Here is a 19,609-nt window from a genome sequence, read left to right on the forward strand (position 1 = left end):
TGTCTCTTTGTAGTTTTTTTTAGTAGTGAGTCATCTGTCAAAAACAAAATCTTCACCATGTCACACCAACTTCCTGTTGCATCTTCTTCTTCAGTCATTTTAAAAGTACATGGGAGCGATAAAAGTGTCAACACCGCCATCAAATGGACAGGTTTTAAGCAGAAATTTATTGGAGTATAATTTAACCTGTAACATTTTGATGAAGACTCCATAATATGCAGAATTTGTTTCATGTTAAATGCACATTCTGTTTTTGGTTTTATTTTTATGTTGTACAGAAGTACAATGTGTTAAACATGTAAATCAAGAAAACATACATATATGTACAAAGAGTGAAAAAAGCAAAGTCAGCTCAATAAATTAAGACATTCAAACATTTGGGGAGCTTCAATAAAAAAGAGAAAATCAAGGCAACATGCAGTCCATTTCAGTGCAGCTGGTGTCAATCATGTCTGCTGTGTCATTCAATGAGATCCTAGAAAAAAGAGAACACAAAATGTATGTGTGAGAAAAATTACACCATCTGGAAAACATTATAAAACAGTGCTAAATAACATCTCGATGCATGCTCAATCATGCTGGTAAGGAAATCCCAAAAAGTTGATTCTGTTCATCCGAATGCAGCGTTTTCAGTAGGAGTCTGAAGAAGAGACGAAGAGATCAATCAACCCTTTGGGAGTGCTAAATAACACTTACATCATCTGAGTCCTGTTGGCAGGCTGTGCTATTGCTGCTCGTGCCGCTTTCATGATCAGCTGCAGTGGAGTTTTCGTCGTCCTGGAGTCGAAGGTTGGAGAAACGATATATCGGTGTCCTGTATTTGGTTTATTTGAAGAGTTTCAGTCAGGTTTCAGAGCTCATCACAGCACAGAAACAGCTTTAGTGAAGGTTACAAATGATCTTCTTACGGCCTCTGACAGTGGACTCATCTCTGTGCTTGTCCTGCTACACCTTAGTGCAGCATTCGATACTGTTGACCATAATATCCTATTAGAACGATTAGAACATGCTGTAGGTATTACAGGTACTGCACTGCAGTGGTTTGTATCATATCTATCTAATAGACTCCAATTTGTGCATGTAAATGGAGAGTCCTCTTCACACACTGAGGTTAATTATGGAGTTCCACAGGGTTCAGTGCTAGGACCAATTCTGTTTACATTATACATGCTTCCCTTAGGCAGCATCATTAGAAGACATAGCATACATTTTCACTGCTATGCTGATGACACCCAGCTCTATCTGTCCATGAAGCCAGATAACACACACCAATTAGTTAAACTGCAGGAATGTCTTAAAGACATAAAGACCTGGATGGCCGCTAACTTTCTGCTTCTTAATTCAGATAAAACTGAGGTTATTGTACTCGGCCCTGAAAATCTTAGAAATATGGTATCTAACCAGATTCTTACTCTGGATGGCATTACCTTGGCCTCCAGTAACGCTGTGAGGAACTTTGGAGTCATTTTTGACCAGGATATGTCCTTCAACGCACATATTAAACAAATATGTAAGACTGCTTTCTTCCATTTGCGCAACATCTCTAAAATTAGAAATATCCTGTCTCAGAGTGACGCTGAAAAACTAGTTCATGCATTTATTACTTCCAGGCTGGACTACTGTAACTCATTATTATCAGGATGTCCAAAAAACTCACTGAAAAGCCTTCAGCTAATCCAAAATGCTGCAGCAAGAGTCCTGACAGGGACTAGAAAGAGAGAACATATTTCTCCTGTTTTGGCTTCCCTTCATTGGCTTCCTGTTAAGTCCAGAATTGAATTCAAAATCCTGCTCCTCACATACAAGGTCTTAAATAATCAGGCCCCATCTTATCTTAATGACCTTGTAGTACCATATCACCCTATTAGAGCACTTCGCTCTCGCTCTGCAGGCCTACTTGTTGTTCCTAGAGTATTTAAAAGTAGAACGGGAGGGAGAGCCTTCAGTTTTCAGGCCCCTCTTCTGTGGAACCAGCTTCCAGTTTGGCTTCGGGAGACAGACACTATCTCTACTTTCAAGATTAGGCTTAAAACTTTCCTTTTTGCTAAAGCATATAGTTAGGGCTGGACCAGGTGACCCTGAATCCTCCCTTAGTTATGCTGCAATAGACGTAGGCTGCCGGGGGATTCCCATGATGCATTGAGTTTTTCCTTTCCAGTCACCTTTCTCACTCACTATGTATTAATAGACCTCTCTGCATTGAATCATATCTGTTATTAACCTCTGTCTCTCTTCCACAGCATGTCTTTATCCTGTCTTCCTTCTCGCACCCCAACCGGTCGCAGCAGATGGCCGCCCCTCCCTGAGCCTGGTTCTGCCGGAGGTTCCTTCCTGTTAAAAGGGAGTTTTTCCTTCCCACTGTCGCCAAAGTGCTTGCTCATAGGGGGTCATATGATTGTTGGGTTTTTCTCTGTATCTATGAAGCGTCTTGAGGCGACTTTTGTTGTGATTTGGCGCTATATAAATAAAATTGAATTGAATTGAATTGAACTGTAGCAGACAGCAGGAGACCACCACGGTCAGAGCTTTCAGTGTGCTTAAATTTGAACATGCAGCAGATACCGTATGCGTGACTCACCTGTTTCTATAAATCACTCTCTTGACAACAATCACAGCAGAAACAATAGCTATGAGGACGATGATGACTGCTCCTGCACACACCAGGATCAACACCAGCTTTTCTCGCTGGAAAATACACGAAAAGGTTGATATTTATCCAAACAAAGACAATTTTATAAAATGAAGCAAAGACTGAAAGAGCACAATCAACCTACTGACCGGTGTGTCAAAGTGTGTGACTGAAGATGTGGACATTGCAGGAGGAGCAGGACTAGGTTTAATACCACAGGCTTTGACTGTCTGCTTTATGAGCTGAGGACTGAACCCACCCTCACACCTATCACTCGGGACCTTGCGGTACCTACAAAGACAAAAGGGAATAGAGTGAGATTTGCATGTGTGCATAAAGGTGGTGTTTCTCTTTGCTTTATGAAGGCAATTACCCTTCTGTCAGAAGCTCATCCTCCTCTCCATTCAAACAGAGCTCATAGGTTTTATTTGCAGCGTTTGGCTGTCTCACACACTCTGAGGTGTTAATGTGTCGATAGTAACCAAAGTCGCTGTAGTAAAGGAGAAAAAAAGAGTTTTAGTGCAACCACAAAATGCTTTTCTCTTCTTAAACTCTATATTTTGCAAGAAAATGGGTGCAGCAAATTTTTAAAAAATGTGCAAAGTCACATGAAAATGCAGTACATAAGGAAAAAAAAACACAGTAATGCTGGGTTTTGGGCTGAAGCTATGTCTTTGGCTAAGAATGCAATTAAAATGTTTTAATTTTGTTTTAATTTTGTTGTCTGTTATGTGCAGACACAGCATCCCTTGAGTTAGCTGCCTTTTTTGTGCTTGAGTGATTCACACGTTTCCCAGACAGAGCAGCATTATGCTTTACACACCGTAAGAACACTGGTCTCTCTTGGTCGCTTGCTGCAAAAAGAAGTTCATGATCGTCTGCTTTCTCATCCTTGGCAAGGAAAGCACTCAGGTCACACTTGCCATTGCTACACTCTCATTTAAAAGCCACAGCCATTAACTAGAGGCCAAAAGCAGAACAATGCCGCCTTTCTTCATTAAAAAGGAAAACAAGCAAACAAACAGAAAAAGTAAATGCAAAACAAAAAGCTGATCTTGAACTTCTGAGATGTAAGCAAAGGCCTCAGAATTTCGAATCATTGTACAGCTAAGATAAAGTAATATATTATTATTTATTGTGCAAAAGTCTTGACTAAGCTCTTGTTTATTTTTATTTTTTTTAGAAAAATGGGAAATAGAGTTTGTACACTCTGGCGAGGTTGAAAGTCAGTATTTAGTAAGACCAGTGATGGGACTAATGGCGTTACTTTTTTCAGTAACGAGTAATCTAGCTAATTACTATTTCTATCGTTACAACGCTGTTACTGTTACTAACAAGAAAATGTGATGCGGTCGCGTTACTATTTTTCAACAAACAGATGGCTGAAGCTGTGTTCAGCTTACTCCACCTTATATCAGTTGCATTGAAGAAGCTGACTATGCGCTACAGCTTTCAGCAGCTGCACTCGGCAATCACTTTCTGGCAGACAATCACTTTTTGGCACAACACCTGGAGCTAAGGGGGCAAAACAATCGCATGAGTGCTGCTGTTTGACTGAGGAGGAATAAAGTAGTCGTGGTGAGCCAATCACATGACCAATTTAAGATGACAAAGCAACAAGGTGATATATACCAGTTTTCAAATTGTGTTTATAGACCACGTAAAACCAGAGTCATGATAAACAACATATACTCGGTGTTTTTTCCTGAATACTTTTGTCACGTTTACTGTCTAAGGACAGCGCTAGCAAGCACTCTCTGCTTATGACCACAAAATAAAAAAACAAAACAAAAAACAACAGCAAAAACCAGCCCGTTCATGTTGGTGGAAAAATGCACCATGTCGACCAATCAAAAAATGATATGGACAACATGACATGTGGTTGTTTAGGAAGACGGGATAGTTTTAGGAGTGAGAGAGAGAGAAAGAGAGAGAGAGAAAGACAGTAGAAAAAGAGAGAGCGCGAGTTTTGAGATGTGAGACGTTTAGCATGTTTGGAGTGTGTAGTTAATGTGTTGTCTTGTGTAGTTAGTGTGTAGTGTTGTGGGTAGTTTTGTGTTGTGTGTCAGAACAATGAGATGACTGCTGTCTCCAGGTAAAAAACAGGAGCAGTGATACACCTGCTGCTGTCAGACCTGCAGGTATCAGGCTGTGATGTTCTCCTTTATAGTGGACAGGAATAATTGTTTTGGAGTGGCACAAATAATTTGCGTGGCATCTTATTGAATGCAGAAAAGCTGATTGTTATGTAAATAGTTTAAAATGTTTTTTTTTAAAGGTAAAAGGTAAAATTGACAATTTATATTTGCATTTAAAGTTATGAAATATGATTCAATAAACATGTCTGTGGTTGTTACAGTAAAAAAAATATAACTTTTTCTACTCGGATTTTATGTTTTTTTGTCTGATTTTAGATCAGTTGTGTTAATACAGTATGTCAAAATGAAAACATAACTGTAAATTCAGACACGTAAGGTTGTGCTGAAAAGGATGATACCAAACAAGGCAAAGTAAATAGTTTTTAAAGGTGAAATGTAGAAGGAAAATCAAAAGTAGTTAACAATGGCCAATTATACCCTGGACCCCAGAGGGTTAAACATTTTTTTTTTTAAGTAACGCAATAGTTACTTTTCAAGTAATTAATTACTTTTAATATCTTGCAACTCAGTTACTAACTCTGTTACTTTTTTGAAGAAGTAACAAGTAACTATAATTAATTACTTTTTCAAAGTAACTTGCCCAACACTGAGTAAAACCATCTATAGTCTTCAACAGAGCCTGTACTCTCTTCAGCAAGCCTTCTTCTAATTCCTTTAAGTTGTTTTCAGGAATAAATCTCCAGGCTCCTTGAAAGACATTCAAAGCTCTTTGGATGTTTCTGCCTTTTGTTCCATTCTCCTTTAAGATTATCCTACACTGCTCCAATAATACTGAGGTCTGGGCTCTGGGAAGACCAATCCATGACTGATAGTGTTCCATTGTGTGTTCTTCCATCCTGGTATGCTTTTACTGCATTCACTGTGTGCTTTGGATCACTGACATGGTGAATATTTAAGCCACTGGCAATCAAATACTTTCCTCACCCTAAACCATGACAGAGCATCCACTGTGCTTTACAGATGGCTTTAGACAATCACTGTTGTACCTTTCCTGATCTCATCCATACATACTGATGACATCTTGAACCAATAATTTCAAATTAAGACTCATCACTCCATAAGACCTGGTACCACTGATTTTCAGTTCAGTTCTTGTGTAACTTAGCGTACTTCAGCCACACTTCCACTGAGCCCATTTCTGGCCACGCCAAACAGTGAGTCTGTTTTTAAATACTCAGTCCCAGAGTCCAATATAATGTACCTGAGAGATACTTCTTAAGAACATGATGTTCATATACTGTCCATCTATACTGTAGATAGTATTTTTTTTTAAGTTTTTCCATGACTTCTTTTGAAACCTGCCCACTTTCATCACATCATTAAGTGGCTTAAAAAAATGGTCAAATAGTGACGGGAAATGAGTGGAAAAGTGGCCAGTGTGCAAAGACAAACTTTAGAAGACCTTCAGAAAGCCTTGAGAACTATTGCTCAAGGTCATTAAAAACAAAGAGGGAAAAAAGAAAAGAGTCTGGCTCACTGGAAGCAAAATGTAATGAAATGAAAGGTTTTTACAATAATATGCAGTACGTTACAGGACCATTTAAAAACAAAACAATCCAACATACCACAAGAAATCTTCTCTGGTGCACAGACAAGGGCTTTGCTTTTTCATCACCACAAAGCTTCGCCCATTTCGGCATAGAGATTGCTTCTTTAACCTCCTGTAGGTCTCCTTAACACCCAGGACACATCCATTTCTTTCCGAGTCTCCTCCTTCTGTTGAATGAGCCAACCACTCTTCATAGTCGTTGTCATTACCTGATGAAGGCAGTGATGACCTATTTAACTGTCACTAACAATCCTTTTAAAAAATGCAGGTTTAACAAAACCAAACCTAGAATGTAAATAAAGCAGTTTTAGGCAATGTTAGTCAAACTAGTGATGCATAAGTCTGTCCCAACACTTACGTCACTTACATAAGATTACTAATGCAAGTGCAAAACAGCATCTGCAATACAACTAGGCAAAATGCCACAGGGGAAATATCGAAAGTCCCGGGAAAGTATCTATCTTTTCACCACCAGATAAAAGGGTGTGGTTTAATTACAGCATCTCACACAAATTGTAGAGGAGAAAACAAAAAAAAAAATGCAAACAGGTCTGTTTTCTTCTTCAAATCTGCGTCATAAACAGAGGTAAAACAAGCGGGATGTGTTTTTACAGGTTTTTAGAGGTTGTGGAAAATCCCTGCTTCTGCAGTCGGAAAACAGCTAATACAACTCACATGAACCTACCACCAGGTGGCAACATGCCATAGAAACCAGTGAAGAGCAAAGAGTGCACAGTAATCGTAGATGTTATTAGACTTACATTCTCTGGTAATGAGACTCTGGAAATCAATGGTGACTGCTACCCACATGGGCTGGCCGTCTTCCTCGGGCCGGAAGCCCCACACACTGACGGTCATGGCGTTGGTCCCCGGCTCAGATGCCAAGCCTGCAAAGAAGAAGGGCTGATCCGTAAAGTTATACAGCTTCCAGCACTGACCCTCATCCGTGGAGAATCTGGTGGTGAAAAACAGTAGAAAAAGAGAAAACTTTAAATATAAGAAAACACTTCCTGTCACTTCCCTGTGGTCTTTAAATGAGAATAAAGTACTTGATAGTCTTGACTTGTCCTTCACGATGGGCCTCCACAGCCACAATTAGACCCCCAGAGTCCAATATAGTGTAGTGATGAGGACCCCTCAGCGTCCCCCTCCAGTTATAACCTCCATCTGAGGAAACAAACACGTCGGGGTTCTGCGATGATGACAGAGAATCACCCACGCTGCCTGTTAAAAACAGGAAATCATCTATAAGTGTGCATTTTACACAGTATTTGGACAATGGTTTGGACTGAAGCACTGAAAGTAATTACAAATTAATTACCATGCGCAATAACCAGACCAACAGCAGCCGGCTCAGACAGGGTCACCATGGGAACTATATGGTTATTACGACTGTGTTCCCCATGTATATGGAGATTGCACTGGCAAAAGAAAAAAAAAAGATCAAAATGAAAACACATACATACAGACAGATAAATTAATTTTTTTTCTATGTAACATACACTCTTGATCTTGTCTCCACAATTTATGTTCTCGGGTTTTTTAAGCGGTCTCCACGTCCCTCCTCTGTTGAATGAAATGACAGATTTTATACGGCCATCTGAAAGAAAAACGAAGTATTCCGGTCAATATTCAGTAAGTTCAATCAGGATTTTAGATATAACTCTCATTATGCAACTCATGGCTGTTTATTGAAAAATCAAATGATTTGCTTTTAGGCTACTCTAAAAAAAAACAAAAGAAAAGACTGAGCTTCTGTTCCTATGGGATGATTTTAGAAGTCTCACAGCCTGGCTTTTGTGCTCTGCTCAACAATGCTGAGGCCATGCATGTGCCATGACAACCTCTCTGTAAAGTTTAATAAGTTTTCCTACTAATTTCTTTCTTTCTTTCTTTTGTAGCTTTTATGAGCAGGGTGGAGTCCACCTGCTCCGGGTGTTACAAACCGGGATCTTTGTCTTTGTTTTTTCTTCACGTCAGCAATCAGCTCCTTAGTTTCATTAATGTTGGGTAATATTTTGTTCTCTTAACACCGCACTGCAGTATTGCTGATGACAGTCGTGTTCTCTTCTGTCAGACAATGATGTTATTGGTTGAGCACTAAATTGAAAGCGGCATGACAGCCTGTCCAATCTCCTCAATTCAAACACTTATAACTCATAAAGTGTCACAAAACAGACAACTGGGGGCTACATTTTGGGGGTTGGAATCAAAAGCTTTTGGCTTAAAGCCATTTTTTACAGGAGTCATGTACGAAAAGCTACGAGACAGAAGATGCATACAATACCTGTATGGAGAATCTTACCAACGTCTAGCTTATTAGTGAGGTACACTCCTCTCAGTGAAGTAATGTTGGTGAAGTCACTCTTTCGATGTCCATCAAACAGGTGGCGCTCTAGAGATTTGGAGAACAAGATCCCACGGTCGTCTGAGGTGTACATGGTCCCAAAGAAGGTGTCTGAAATAAAACGGAAAGCACGAATGTATCTCGCAAAATTACAACACATTTTAACCTCTCCTATGTAAAGAGTTGAATTTTTGCAGAAGTCTCAAGCCACTACTCATGTCTTTATATTTTGCTAGAAAAATAGTAAATCAGTGCAGTTACTTATTGAAACATATGCAAAAAAAACCCCCAAAAAACAAGTTCTAGCACATTTGAAAGCCAATACTGCAATAATGTTGTTGTCTGGTGTTACGGCCCTAGCTGGGCCTCCTGATACTGCCCTTGTGTGGGCGTGGTGTTTTTCTCCGCCTCCTCCTCTTTTGCTCCACCCCCCGTCTCTCTCTTGCTCTTCTCTCTCCCCAGGACACAGCTGCTGCTCATTGGACTCATTTACCACCTGGGCCCAGTCAGCAATCACCTCTCGGAGGTCATATAAGCTGGGGATGAGCTGTGAGCAGGGGGTGGGGTGGGGTGTTCTCTGGTGTCGCTGCGTTGTGTGTGGTTAACCTGCTCAAAGTGTGGAGTTGTGGAAACAGCATAGCTGCTTTGCGTGAGTAGTGTGGGCTTGTGGGCCTTGGCAGCAGTAAAGCCAGCTGCTGATAGTGACAGGGTGAGCTTGTGGGCCCCTGGAAGTACCTCCTCGTGGTGTGGAGTTTTTGTTTGGTTGTTGTGTTCTTTGTTGTTGCAACCCTTCTTTTTTTCCAAGTGTTATTGGTAAAACGGCGTTGCCGGGTCTTTATGTTAAGATGATCTATAATAAAGACTATTTTATTTACTGAAAACACTGGTCTGTTTTCCTTTCATTCTGTTCTGGACTCATTTGTTACTGGTCCCCTCACTCACATGCCTAGACCCTTTCGGGGGGAACGTAACAAAGTGGGGGCTCGTCCGGGATATGACTGGAAGGAACAGCAATTGAGTTTTAGTGAGTTGTTTGCTGGTGGCTTGTTTAGTTGTATTGTATCTGCTGCGCTCTCTCTCCAGTTAGCAAAGGGGAGTGTCTAGCTGAGCGTAAGCTCCTCCTTCAGGCACTCATTTTTTATTTTTCCTTTATTATTTTCGGAGTAATCCCGGGTGGGGATTAGTTCCCTGTCGGGGGTAGGCTTGTCGGTGCTTTGTGCACTTGACGCTTAGCCTTTAAAGTTGCCTCGAGCCTGGTACACTCCAGAAGCTAACTAGGCTAAGATTTTAGTAGGTAGGTCTGGGGAGAGGGTTGGTGGTATTTTTATTTATTGGTTAACCTGTGGCCACGCTTTTCCCGCCTGTTTCTCATTTGTGTATTGGAGGTGGTGCTTCTTTGTTGTTATTGTTAGCCTCAGGTAGTTTTTGTTTTAGAGTCAATGGCTACCTTTGATATTGCAGTGTTTAAGGGTGAGCGTGGTGCAGCGTCTCAGCCCGTTCTGCAGGCGCCAGCTCAAGCTGTAGGTCCATTGGTGTCGACACCTGTTGATCAGGGGCTGCCTGAGAACAAACCCATGACAGTGCCTCGCTTCGAACCCCTCTCCATTGAATCAAGTGAAGGCTCGAAGCTGGATGCTAAGCTCTGTGTCCGTCTGGCTCGTCTCCAGCTGGAGAAGGAGCAGCGTGAGAGAGAGTTCCAGCTGAAAAGGGAGCTAGAGCTTAGGCGTTTGGACGCGGAACTGGCTAGGGCTAGGGAGGTCGAATTGAGGAAGGTGGAGGTGGAGGCAGAGACAGCTGTGAGGTTGCGACAGCTGGAACTCCGGCAGGTTTCCCTTCCTCTGACCGCCTCCATTCGTCAGGCGGACATCCCGTTTGACGTAGGGAAAAACAGTCGTCTGGTTCCGATGTTCCGTGACACTGAGGTCGACAGCTACTTCGAGTCGTTTGAACGAATAGCCACGGCCTTGCACTGGCCACGGGATTCATGGGCCATTTTGCTCCAATGTAAGCTGGCGGGTAAGGCTCAAGAAGTTTGTTCCTCGTTGTCAGCGAGGACAGCTTGGACTATGACAAGCTGAAAAGGGCTATCCTGCTGGCCTATGAGCTGGTCCCAGAAGCCTATAGGCAGCGTTTCCGGGGGTTGAGAAGAGGTCAGGGTCAGTCCTATCTTGATTTCGCCAGGGAAAAAGGTGTTCTTTTCGATCGGTGGTGTGCGGCCTGCAAAGCCACTGACCTGGCTTCGATCCGGGAACTAATGCTCAGAGGAATTTAAGAACTGCATTGCTGAGCGCATCGCGGTATATATTAATGAACAGAAGGTTTCCTCGCTACAGCAGGCTGCAACGCTGGCTGATGAGTTCGCGCTCGTCCATAAAACCAGTGTCAGTAGGTATGACCGGCGCGATGCCCCAGTGAAGGTTAGTGATGTGCCAGCTACACAGTACCAAAAGGGTGAGGTACTTGTGTCCCATTCCAGTGTGAAACGAAAGTGTTTTTTTTGTTTAAAGTCTGGCCATTTAATAGCGAATTGTGGAGCCTACAAACAGAAACAGTCAGTCTTGAGAGTTAGGAGTGTGCCAGCTAACAAAGCCGATACAGGCGTGGTTTCAAGAGCCAAAACAAAGCTCTGTTTCTTCTGCCACAAACCTGGCCACCTGGTTGCTCACTGTTTGAAAGCAAACTCAAAGCAAAATCGATCTGCTTTCAAAAGAGTGAACTGTGGTTCACAAACCGACAAAGTTGCCAGTCCTAGGCAACAGTTGCAAAGCCAGCTGCTGTTAGTGACAGGGTGAGCTTGTGGGCCCCTGGAAGTACCTCCTCGTGGTGTGGAGTTTTTGTTTGGTTATTGTGTTCTTTGTTGTTGCAACCCTTTTTCTCTTTTTCCAAGTGTTATTGGTAAAACGGCGTTGCCGGCTCTTTATGTTAAGAAGATCTATAATAAAGACTATTTTATTTACTGAAAACACTGGTCTGTTTTCCTTTCATTCTGTTCTGGACTCATTTGTTACTGGTCCCCTCACTCACACGCCTAGACCCTTTCGGGGGGAACGTAACATCTGGACTCTAAGGAGGTTAAACCAAGGCTGATAGTGTTAAAAGCATTGATTAATACCTTGAGTTAGGTGCTATTCTTGTGCCTGAATGATTCATAGGCCAGTGTTAAGTGACTTAACAAAATAAATTATAATAATAATAAAACATTTCTCCATCACCTGTGGGAGGTGATGGGGACATGTTAAGCTTTTGAATGTGTGTCCTCGTGTGTGCATGTGTATTTGTGTTACACCCCGATGCCAAGATATGCTTATCAGCTTTTGCAGTGAAACCTAAGTCTTCCTCGTTTCAGCCAGCAAAAGACAAAGTCACCCCACACCACCCATGCACCACTGTCTCAAGCAGGTGTGAGCCAAAAATTGTATTATACTAAAAAGAGAATAAAATTCCTTCCAATTGAATGAGGAAGGAAAAGAAAGGGCACGAGTTGGAGAGGGAGATAAAAACAGAGATGGAAAGGAACAAAGCCATGAGATCTAGACTTGCATGGACAAACACACACTCAGTATTATGGACTGATTTGTCAGCAAGTCCAAGAACTTGTTAAACCAGTCTTGTCTTTTCAGTTGAAGTTTTCCATTTCAACAGAAAAAAAAACTGATATGCTGTGAGGACACGTTCGCAAATATGTGTCAGTCATAGGGTTAATTTTTATAGATGTGGCTTTTTGAATGGAAAACATTTTCAAAGATATTAAAAGGTCCCATTTGCGGGTTTATGTATGTCTGATACCTCCCGGGTTGTCCACGTGCAGGAAGAGCATATCCTCATCTCCATCCAGGATGGAATAAAACTGCAAACAGAGACACATATGAAAATCGAGAGCAGACGTGAAAAAACACACACACACAAAAGAGATGACTCGTTCAATTTTTTGCTATAAATCTTGTCTAATCTTCTTGAGACAGAATGTGTGTTTGTGCTGTCAACAAGATGTGTGGGTGTTTCATCAGAGCAGGTGTGTGTTCAGCTGGTGTTGAAAGGGAAAATGTTGCCACCGATGTTTTTTCTGCATATCAACCAACTTCCTTAGTATGAATGAAGTATCTGCATTTATCTTTAATGTTCCCCACCCATAAACCTGACACAAAGACAAACGGAGCGGTGCGATAAACATCTCAATTATCATTTAAAGAAAATTTGTTATAAGTGCCGATTCAATTCAATTTAAAGCTACTGTGTTGTGCTGGGAGGGAAAGGGTAGAACCACATCTTGCTTATTAATAACTTACTAAGAACTAAGAGCAGTAAAAATACTATATCTTTGAAGGGTCAGTGATATGTGCTGATAAAAAAAGCAGACAAATGGCTGTGCACTGTAGTGGAAGGTTAAATTTCGGTGTTGACTAGACAATCTGTTTTTATATACTTAGTGCAGGAGGGGATTAATAATGAGGGCAAAAACTGATGATGTGTGGAGTTCACACATAATCAGCTTTTGCCCTCAGGCAATCCTGATGAATTTACCTACAGTAGATCTAATTGTACAGTACCTACAGTACAATTAGATCTGAAAAAATTCCTGAATCTACCTACAGCAAATTCACCAGACTTGCCTGAGGGAACACATCATCAGCTTTTGCCCTCAGACAAATGTGATGAATCTACTGGAGATTCATCAGAAAGCGAAAACGTTGCTGTACATTCATCAGATTTGCCTGAGGGCAAAAGCTGATGGTGTGTGAAGTCGAGTGACTCCAAAAATCATCAGCCATACTTTTGATTTCATTTTCGGCCTGTTACTGCACTACCGTGTTGGGCGACCCTTGAGAAACTGCCCTAATTTTGGTAATATTTTTTGGTACCAACACCAAAACATTATTAACATATTAGACTGTTTTCATTAAGAGAGTGCTATAATATGCTTTGCATTACCTCAAAATCTCCCAGTTTGATTAGTTTAAAGTAACTCTTTAGTACTTGAAGACACTAATAAGCTCTACTACCACTTCCACAGTGTTCACTGTGATTCTAATGAGGTCTCATACTGTTTGTAGCCTCCCAAGAGGTTTTTTGGCTACATTGTACATAATGCTGCTGTTATCAAAACAATTTATGAGTTCTGTCCCACAGTTGCTTTTTTTAAGTACTCTCAGCCGCCCACGTGATTCCCACATACAGCAAATGGATCCACATGTGTGGTTTGGCACAGATTCCACTTTTATCCAGAGTCTGGATCAGATCTAGGAATACACTACTTGTGAGGCTGAGCTTGTTTCTTCTCCCAGAACTGAACAAGTTAATTTTACCGTGTAAGGTGAATGTGTTAACCTCTACACTACAGAGGTGCATCTGTATTGTATTTAATATAGACATGAAATTATATACAGAGGGTGGAGTATAGAAATGTTAACAACACTAAAGCCAAGGAAATCTGCACAGGCTCTTGGATTTTACTTCATGCTATGCTGGCCTAAAGAGAGAGACCACTGGGAATCTGCACAAAGATAAATATTAAATACTTTTGACTTTGAATCAAACAAAGCTGCTCTAGTAGAGCCCAAGATTAAAAATGGAGCTGAATTCTTGCAGAACAGATCCTCTTTTAGTTTGAATGATAAGTAAGCACAATCTATCTGTGTACATCCCTGGTCGTCTCGGTCATGGTAATCTTAAGCACTTAAAATAAAGTAAACTTGACTTCTTCTTGTTTGTGAAAACGTTTTGCCGCTCATCCAAGAGACTTCTTTAATTCTAAAAACTGATGAGTTAGATCATCGCCTTGGAGGTTGTCCCAAGAGTTACTGACTGGCTGCATGAGGGTATGAGGGTCACGTGAGGTAAGGAGTGAAGCTAGGCTGTCAGAAGAAGTCAAGTTTACTTTATTTTAAGCGCTTAAGAAGTAATCAAGATCATACATTTGACTGCCTCGTGCTACAGTTACATTTTGAATACTACCAAACATAATTGGTTCAATTCCCAGACCTACCTGTAGAATATTAGATGTTGTTGCTAACACACTCAACAGAAATGATGGTTGATATTTTTTCTCACCTGCTCAGTGGATGCAGAAGGCAGGAGTGCTTGACTGAAAGTATCTCCTTGGTCTGATGAGAAATACATCACACGAGGAGATCTCTAGGAGAAAAATAATGCATGACTATATAGATGGAATATATACTACTCGATAGACCGAAGTGTATAAAAAATGATCCAGCCATCTTACCGGGTCTTCCATAACAGAGAAGAAGAGAAACGCTCCTATGTAACCAAAACTGTAGATGTCCTCATGGATTATGGTGAAGGTCTTCCCCAGGTCCTTTGTTCTTTTCAGGATTAAATCTCCCCTCTCCTCTGCCTCAACTGTATCGGCAAATGACAATAATAACACGAATAAGTTCAATAAGAAATGTGCACTTGCCTTAAACACATTTAAGCTCATTGCTCATCCGCATAAAGCATGCACCCTCACAAGCAATAAATGTTTTGAGTGAAAAAAAGTACTTATATTTATTTTGAGCTTGTGAAATTAGGCTCTGATGTACACAAGAGTAGTGATCTGACGGATAAGTGAAAGTTGTCTGGTTTGATCCTGGAAGGAGATGTAGATCCTTTTGGGGTTGTGTCAAGAAGGACTTTCAGTGTAAAAATCCACCAAATCAAAAGCTGTGGAGGGTAAGGCAATAGTGTTTTCTCATGTAGCTGTCTAAGAAAAAGCGCTGCTCTACTAATGGATTTAGTCATCTTAGCAATTATAAATCAAACTTAATCTCAATACACTATACTCTACCCCTCAGTTCCTCACACAACTTGGTAATTTATTTAGTTGTTTTGCAATGTGCTTATAGCATGTCAGTTTTGAGCTTCTTCTGCTGCTTTATTGTTTTATTGTACTTTAATAGCTTTTATGCCGCCCCGTAATCAAAGGATTTTTCCTGTGAGATAATAAAGATTTTAACTTGGCTGCAAAAGCCATAAAGATGCAGATTAGATTAAACATTAAAAGCAGAATTCTTATGACTATGCAAACCCTGTTACACACAAAATAAAAACATATATACACACTAGAATACAGACAAGCCTGTATTACAAAGTGTCTGATCTTTAAATTGCACCAGTTTTACAAAACCCTTTAACAGCTTTACAGGTTCTTACCTGCATCTACTTGACTGCAGCTGAAGAACAAATTTATGCCAGCTCCCCTGATGGAAAGTGGAAGGAAAAAAATTACAAACACCTCAAAATGTCACAATTTTAATAGGTCATGTTTCTTTTTAAACAAGCATTTATTGCTTCATAAAAACCTTGCTCGTATCATCTCAGTTTATTCAAAGTCCCACATGTTACGCATGTCATTATGCATTTTCCAGTGCTGTTACTATATTTGTGCCACAGAGCTATCACTGTTTGATATATTGAATAACTCTTTTTCCTTCTTTATTCTCACCATGAGAAAGAATGCACTCCATCGTGAACTTTTGTCCACCAGGCCCCAAAGTCCAGAGAAAGCCAAAGACCACCCTGAAAGTCAGGAAACAAAGCAATGTTTACACATTAAGGAGTGTTCCTGATGTGTGTTTGTGTGGATGATAAACATGTGTGTCTGTGTGATAGCCAGGAATATTAAACAAAGCAACGGAAACCACTAAGGGACTTTAAAAGTTCAACAGACTCACATCAATGCTGAGGGCCACAAGATAGTCAGGGTTGAGGAAGTGGTACACGATTGGCTGCGCCAGGTGAAAGGGCAGTTGGATGAACTTGAAGGTTGCACCAGCATCCGTGGAGGTGAAGATAATCCCACCTGGATTGTTAAGCACCGGTGTGTCGGCTGTTAAAATCACCTGTCAGTAAAAATCAATGGAAAACTGCTCAGAGATGGAAATTTGAGAAAGAATTTTAGCTTCGTCAATAACTTTTTGTAGTTTCGTGCAGAATTGTCTGCTTAAAATTCAGTGCATGCAAGCTCTGTACTAGTGATTTCAAGAAAGAAAGAAGAAAACCATCCACTTTCTCAGCTAAAGATTCTGCTTGCATAGCTCCGTGCAATATAATCAGTCTGTGAACAAAACTGTAAGAACACTAGTGGGTAAGACTCAAGCTGATTAGATGTCAGCATACATGATATTTTCACACCTTCATGTCAAAACATCACAAGGTCCACAGCCAAACATGCAATGCAGTTTACCATCACTAACTGCTCTTTCATTGCACACCCACAGAAAAGTGTTAGTAAGAGTGTAAAATAGTGCTACTTACAGAGATCCCAGGTCCAACACTGACTCCAAATTCCTCCTTAATAAAGGTGTGGTTGATGCTCTGAGAAATGTCATGAAAAGATTTGCCATAATCCGTGCTGATGAGAGAGGAAAGATGGTTACGTTTTGATTGAGGTGCCCACGGTAGCTGCTGATCAGATTCTAACTCACCTTCTGTAAAGTCGTGAGGAGCCTCCTTCATTTAAAGGATGAACTGGACCACTGATTGTTGACAGCACCAAGACCACCTATCAAATGAAGAAATATAGTTACAACTTTAAACACTGGGTTAAAAAGTCACAGATAGATTAAGATGATCCACTCTAGCACACCTTAATTTGGCTTTTATTTTAAACCAGCATGTTGTCTAACATGTCTCTTAAAGCGCAAAAACCTGGTCAAATCTGTGCTTTCATTCTACAAACAAATCCTTAAAGTACAAGATGGAAAGCTCAGAGATTGTGACCACTGTCAGAGCTAATGAAATGTAGGTTTTTCTTATTTTTTCCTTAACACTTCATTACTATATTCCAGTTGTCACTGACAGAACTAGTAAGATAAGGATAAAACCAGGGGTATTGTGAAATGACATACCCACGGATATTAAAGAATGAGGAGAATTTGCTGTGTTTAAAATCAGCCTCAATTATATTTAATTCATTATCGTATATTGATGCATATTTGTGTGTTGTGGCACTTGTTTTCCTTTACAAACTCTACATTGAATTCTATTGTGCCCCTGTGACATGTAAGAGGCTATATGCAATAAACCTTCTGTATAAGAAGCTACTCACCCCTGTATCATCACCAACCCATGTGAGAATTACGTAGGAACCATCATCACCATTAAAACCTGTCTAAAGAGAAAGGAGAAAAACTCACACATCACAAAAACAGGCCTAACAAGCTAAATTAGATCTCTTCTCACAATTTCCTGTAATTTTCCCAATAATACTCTTTGCCAAATGAGTATACGGGCTTACATTACTATACGTGTTTATATTACTTTCACTTGGTTGAGAAACCCTGTTAAGCATTGCAAAACACAAATAAAAACGGGTACCAACTTCAAAGTCCTGGAATCTCCTCCTTTACATTAAATAAAAGGCACGACGGACATTGCACCTGCCTATATTGACCAAGCTGCAGCTCACCTCGTGTGTGTTATCATCCAGAACCTCGTGTTCGGCGGGGGTGAGAAGGAGCCGACAAGAGGTGAAGGGAGGACCATGTGAAGGCTTGGAAAGGCCTGGGGAGCTGCTGGCATCCCTCCTGGGGCGACGGCGCATTTGGTCCTGGCTCTCACTATGCTGAGTCCGGCGGAAAGTCAGCGTCTTTCCCTCCTTGATTCTGCATTCAACTCTCATAAGAAGAACGACGGACACCCCCAAAAGCATCAAATGTCTCCAGATCATGTCGACAGTGATGTGACTGCAATGGAAAAAAAAAGAGTCCCACTGACCGATATCCCTGGCAATAATGACTCGCTTTTGTTGTACTCTAAAGGTAAGTGGGTGTGGGAAGTGCTTGGACGGGTCATTAACATAAAAAGTGCTGCGCTAAGTGGCACTTCCACCACCAGCAGGTGCTTCTGCCCGCATCCTGGTGACCTAACTGCAGGGAGAAAAAAGTTTGTCTTAAAACAACAGATTAATTCGTGATTCGTTCACTTATCGTCAATATATTAACAAATGAATTAGCAACAACAAAAAACAACTGGAATTCACATTTACAGAAGTTAAGGACATTTTAAGGACAGCTTCAAAAGAAAAGTTCTGGCAAGCTTTGAAAGAAATAAGAGACGTTAATGTGACATAAAATCGCAGTAGTATGGGCAGGTTAACGCAAGAGGTCGACATGTATTCACTTGTGTTGCTTTCAGATGTGTAGAATAGAATAGAATAATCCTTTAATTGTCCCACAAGGGGAAATTTGGTTGAAACAGCAGCCAGAAAGACACATATACAAACAAACAGTACACAGGACACATAACAGAAACATACACAATTCTTTCTTACATATTTACATGTATGAACATGATAGGCTATGCTGGCAAAATACCTCAGGGAATTATGGCTATGATTCATCTAGTTAAGTTGTTACGACCTCATAGTCATGTCCTGAACAAGTCAGATCTAAGGAATCAGAGGGCTGGGTTTTTTTGGCCGGGGGGCGGTGCCACAGAATTACACAGGTGCTTTCACCGCGGGGTGAAAGCAGCTGTAACAGGCTTTCCCTTTGGAATACCTTTTTATTTCCAAGACACCATGTGAACTATTACAGGAACTTTCATCTTAACAGATATAGAAAGTGAATTAATACATAGTTTCAATTAGGATTAAAGGTAAAGAAAATTAATTATAATGGTGCTGTATGCATTTAAGGGTAGGAAACCGAAACCACTGAAGTGGTAAAACAAGATATCTAATAATTTGTGAGAACTGAAGTGTGGCACATTAGTTAAAAACACAAAACATAATCTTATGATGAGTCACCTCTAATGACTTGGTTTTAGGTACAACTACAACCCTTATAATGAAAAAGCACTCGAGATATTGGAAAACTGACAGCAATAAGTATGGGCGCCACCAATGGGTGGTCAGTGGGGGGCTCTGGCCACCCACCCAAAATTTGCTTTGTGGGAGAGTGAATCTTAATCTGCTTCAGCCTAGC

At 40.8% G+C, this 19,609-nt stretch overlaps 1 protein-coding gene across 1 annotated transcript; it reads right to left on the reverse strand.

Annotated features, from left to right (window-relative positions):
* Positions 1–148: 148 nt before the first annotated feature.
* LOC113009079 (sortilin) lies at positions 149–19,069 on the reverse strand. Its single transcript, XM_026147157.1, has 22 exons — positions 18,998–19,069; positions 18,091–18,367; positions 17,731–17,793; positions 17,108–17,184; positions 16,938–17,034; positions 16,355–16,522; positions 16,126–16,199; positions 15,834–15,880; positions 14,905–15,041; positions 14,733–14,816; positions 12,471–12,531; positions 8,643–8,795; positions 7,840–7,937; positions 7,659–7,758; positions 7,387–7,561; positions 7,099–7,292; positions 6,354–6,546; positions 3,003–3,119; positions 2,779–2,920; positions 2,579–2,685; positions 697–814; positions 149–475 (listed from the first exon to the last, which is right to left on the reverse strand). The coding sequence occupies exons 1-22, from the start codon at positions 19,021–19,023 to the stop codon at positions 461–463; spliced, it is 2,523 nt and encodes an 840-aa protein (XP_026002942.1). The 5' UTR covers positions 19,024–19,069; the 3' UTR covers positions 149–460.
* Between the last annotated feature and the right edge of the window lie 540 nt (positions 19,070–19,609).

The sequence above is a fragment of the Astatotilapia calliptera genome, chromosome 17, assembly GCF_900246225.1.
Source record: "Astatotilapia calliptera chromosome 17, fAstCal1.2, whole genome shotgun sequence".
Lineage (NCBI taxonomy): Eukaryota > Metazoa > Chordata > Actinopteri > Cichliformes > Cichlidae > Astatotilapia > Astatotilapia calliptera.